The sequence below is a fragment of the Lotus japonicus genome, chromosome 1, assembly GCF_012489685.1.
Source record: "Lotus japonicus ecotype B-129 chromosome 1, LjGifu_v1.2".
Classification (NCBI taxonomy): Eukaryota; Viridiplantae; Streptophyta; class Magnoliopsida; order Fabales; family Fabaceae; genus Lotus; species Lotus japonicus.
Genome location: NC_080041.1, coordinates 14,219,992 through 14,223,693, shown reverse-complemented (window position 1 = coordinate 14,223,693; position 3,702 = coordinate 14,219,992). Strand labels below are relative to the sequence as shown.

The following is a 3,702-nucleotide window of genomic DNA, read 5'->3' as shown; positions in this document are numbered from 1 at the left end:
TTTAAAATGCTTTGGAAAACAATTATGAAAATATGTCTCTTCCTGAAAAATGGTTTCTAAACTTGTTTTAGAAAGTGATTATAAAGTTTGCTTACAAAAAAGATCTATGAACATATTTTAGTAATGATTTTCTTTAAAATCATCTGAGGAATGAATACTTTAAATGGAGTATTCTTATACTGTAATGTGAGCATGTCTCATGAGGCGTATTAGAATGATGATCGTATTGTGTATATGTAATGTCTTGCTTGACTATCGTAATGAAAATGTTTGTGAGAATTTTCTCGCGCGCGGTGTTCGACGGTGTTATCTGAACCTCCTTATAAATAAAGTTTGAAGGTGTCATCCGAACCATTATGAGAAAGAAGTTTGACGGTGTAATCCAAACTGTGCTGTTAATAATGTTCGACAGTGTAGTCCGAATTGTTCTGTTGATAATGTTCAATGGTGCTATCCGAACACTTTGTATTTAATGTTCGAGGGTGTTATCCGAACAAATTGAGGGAAAAGCTCAAAGGTGTAACCCGAGCATACTTGAATGGAATATGGTAACGGTGGTCTGATGTTTCTGATTGTGATATAGTTGTTTATGTGTTTGGCCCATTTACATTATGCTATTCTCTGGCGTGATTGTGTTGAATAGTTTCTCACCCCTCGGTTTTGTGTTTTGTCTTCCTTTTCTATCTCTACTCTTAGTAGGAAGCGACAAAATTCAAGGAAGAGAACTGCTGAGACGAGAGACAAGACAAGTACAAGTTGGATAGCTATTGGCAGGAGCTGTTGATGTGCCAGACGAATATGTAGACATGTCTAGTGGAATAGTACTGATGATTGACTGCTAGTAGCTTGTGTTACATATAAGAGCATCTCCAATAGGGTTGCTTAAATCCTGTTGGCAACTTAAGCAACGTTGCTTATTTTGGAGCACCACTGGAGCAACATAACGTGGCAGTTGGGTTGCTTAAATTTAAGCAACGGTTGTTTATTTAAGCAATGGTTGCTTATTTTCTCTCTCCTTATTTTTTGACTAAAAAATCATATTTTCTCTTTCATTCATGTACTTGTATAGTGTCATTACCTTGAAATAATATAAATATAAGAGGTATAATGGGACCCAACTAAAAGTAAACTAAGCAACCGTGGTTGGAGCGAATTCTGCTTGGGTTGCTTAAATCCTATGTGTCAGTCTGGACCCACCGAAATAGTTTTTAAGCAACCCAACTAGCAACTATGCATTAGAGATGCTCTAAGGGCTATAATTCCCTTTATCAGCTCATTATGGTCAACTTGTGGGACCTGGTTTATTCTCTTTCCATGTGGAGTAACCTTATATCAATTATTACAAGTTGATGGCATGTGTATAAGATAACTAGTTTTGATGCCTATATGTGATTTATATGAGTATGTTTCACTCCATGAGAGTCAAAGTTTGTCTATTAAAAAGAAAGAAAAAAATTGGTTTCTTAAATTATACACTATTAATGCATTAACTAAAAGACTAAACTTGTGCGAAGGGGATGAGTCGGTCGCCACAACACTTACACTTGGTAGTGTTGGTTACAAAATAAGATTGGATTAATGGGTAGCAGATATGGCTAAAATCTTACTAATGAAACTGGTTGATTTGTATGTATTACTGTTAAATTGATGTAGGAGAATTTAGGGTGAAGGTCTAGGTGCTGCAGATGGAGCTGATGTGAAAAGAGTTGAAAAGAACTTTTCAGCAAGAATAGCATTTGCTGCATCTGAAGGATGGAAGGCATCCCAAAACACGTAGTCATTGCGATTGCTACACAACTTTGAGTTTGGCAAGCATAAACCTCCAATACTTTTGTCTGCATTGCAACAAGACGTGTTTGAAACCTTGAAACCTGTGGAATCATGGATAACATGTCATTTGTTAGGTGCAGGCATAAACTAAATGGGTACATTGTTGTACTTTTACCATAGTGGAAGGAACTAATGTAGTCCTAATGAAATACAGTTGCTAAGTTACATTAATATAAATGAAAGTAGGGATGCTGAATTACCATAAGTAGATGGGCTATCGATCAAGTCAAGAACTAAAGGATATGTGTCTGCAAATATGAGTTTTGCATTTGGTAGGCGATGGTTTAGTGTGTTGATTAGCTTCTGTATATTGGAGTTGAACTGTAGTATCCATTCATTGACATGCTTTAGACACTCGCCTTGTTTGGATTTAACCCTTTGTGATGGAATGCAACCAAGTGGTCCAATTCCATGGATGACCATATTTCGTGCTCCTAGCTGATAGAGTCTCTGTATGATAAAAATAAAATGAAGTGTTTTTAAATATTATTGAATAATATGATTGAGAACTTCTGTTTGATAATAATGTGTTTTTATGATTCTGGTTTGTAAGTGTGCTGATTAGAGAATGATATGAACTTTCTTTTACCATAATCTGATGATCCAAGGTTGAGATTAACAGCTCCACGAACTCGTCATGAGTGTATTGCTGGCCATCTGCCAAGAAGGGCTGCAAGAAATTGTTGACATAGTCATTACTTCCTGCAAAATTATAATGAGAATCTAAATTTTTTACATTCAAAAAAAAATTAAAATGAAGTGTAAAATATGATACTTTTGTGAATGAGAAGAATTACCAATCCCTATGAAGTGCATGGCACCATTGAAATGTTTGTTTGCCGCCTCCTCCCCTACTTTTGTTGTGATTGCTTCTTTGGTTTTCTTGAAGTAGTTTATTTGATCATCAAAAGATAATCTCTGAATCTTTGAAATGTTCAAGAGAGAATATAGGTTAATATCATGTCACTCAAATTCTAAAATGGAAATGACTCATGAGGTTAGGAATGTTCTGCTTACAAAGTAAAGTCCTGTGTCATTGAGAATTCCTGCACCACCAGATGCATAGTTCACCCCTTTTAGGAGTGCATCAATGTTTTGAGACACTGAAAGATATGGTGGTGGCGACGTGATTCCAAGCTTTGCAGCTGCAAAATGTCATAAAATTAAAACATGAAAGCATGGTTCCCTAATAATTTATTCAATTTCAATTTAAGAAAGAGGAAACCAGAGATAGCTTTGAGATGCAAGAAATACATATGATATCACCAATGGTCCTTCCATTGGTGAATCTTCCAGTAGCCTGACCACCACTATAGTCAATCCCATACCAAGGATAGTTGGATTTGGCCAAGGAATATTGCAGAAAATTATTGTTCCCAACATCTGTCAGGGAGTCACCAAAGATATAGGTCACAGGCTTTGCTGCTAGAGCAATTGCAGCCAGTGAGAAGACACAGGTGACAAAAAGCTGCTTTGACATTGGCATTTTTTGTTTCCTGCTTCTAACCCATCTATTGCTGAAAATTGTAAATGAGTCATTTTATAGTGGCAGAGCACTCAGGTTCTGCACTATTGTCTTAATTCTCCAAGTTTGCATGTTAGGTGGTGATATTCTAAACCACATCACTTAATGAGTTTCTATCATCTTGCTCAAGTAGCAATGTAGCATGCATAATAATCATATAATTTGGTGGTTAAAGTCCCTAAACATTGACAAGGAGTTGGCCAACTCAGATTATATTTAATTTCTCATGTAATCTTTTGCTAGTTCCTTCACTTCAACGGTGCTCCGTGCTCATATTTCTTGTTTAATTTGCTGTGGTTATTGCTTCACTTAACTCCTTTACTTGATCTGATGGCAAGTTAATTGAA

General features: G+C 36.1%; 1 protein-coding gene across 2 annotated transcripts; it reads right to left on the bottom strand.

Moving 5' to 3' along the window:
- Positions 1–1,603: 1,603 nt before the first annotated feature.
- Positions 1,604–3,361, bottom strand: LOC130733754 (GDSL esterase/lipase At5g37690). 2 transcript variants are annotated; one of them, XM_057586014.1, is made up of 6 exons: positions 3,085–3,361; positions 2,848–2,975; positions 2,628–2,748; positions 2,420–2,532; positions 2,031–2,280; positions 1,604–1,871 (listed from the first exon to the last, which is right to left on the bottom strand). In XM_057586014.1, the coding sequence occupies exons 1-6, from the start codon at positions 3,314–3,316 to the stop codon at positions 1,660–1,662; spliced, it is 1,056 nt and encodes a 351-aa protein (XP_057441997.1). In that variant the 5' UTR covers positions 3,317–3,361; the 3' UTR covers positions 1,604–1,659. The 2 variants fall into 2 exon arrangements, with proteins under 2 accessions (XP_057441997.1, XP_057441996.1); XM_057586013.1 differs by having other exon boundaries at positions 2,628–2,754; positions 3,085–3,360.
- Between the last annotated feature and the right edge of the window lie 341 nt (positions 3,362–3,702).

Excerpts from the sequence above, each read along its gene's own strand:
- LOC130733754 (XM_057586013.1), bottom strand. The coding sequence starts at position 3,316 with ATGCCAATGTCAAAGCAGCTTTTTGTCACCTGTGTCTTCTCACTGGCT. Across the intron at positions 2,533-2,627 it reads CATGCACTTCATAGGGATTG|GAAGTAATGACTATGTCAAC; the intron begins GTAATTCTTCTC and ends ATAATTTTGCAG. Across the intron at positions 1,872-2,030 it reads CGATAGCCCATCTACTTATG|GTTTCAAGGTTTCAAACACG; the intron begins GTAATTCAGCAT and ends ATGATTCCACAG.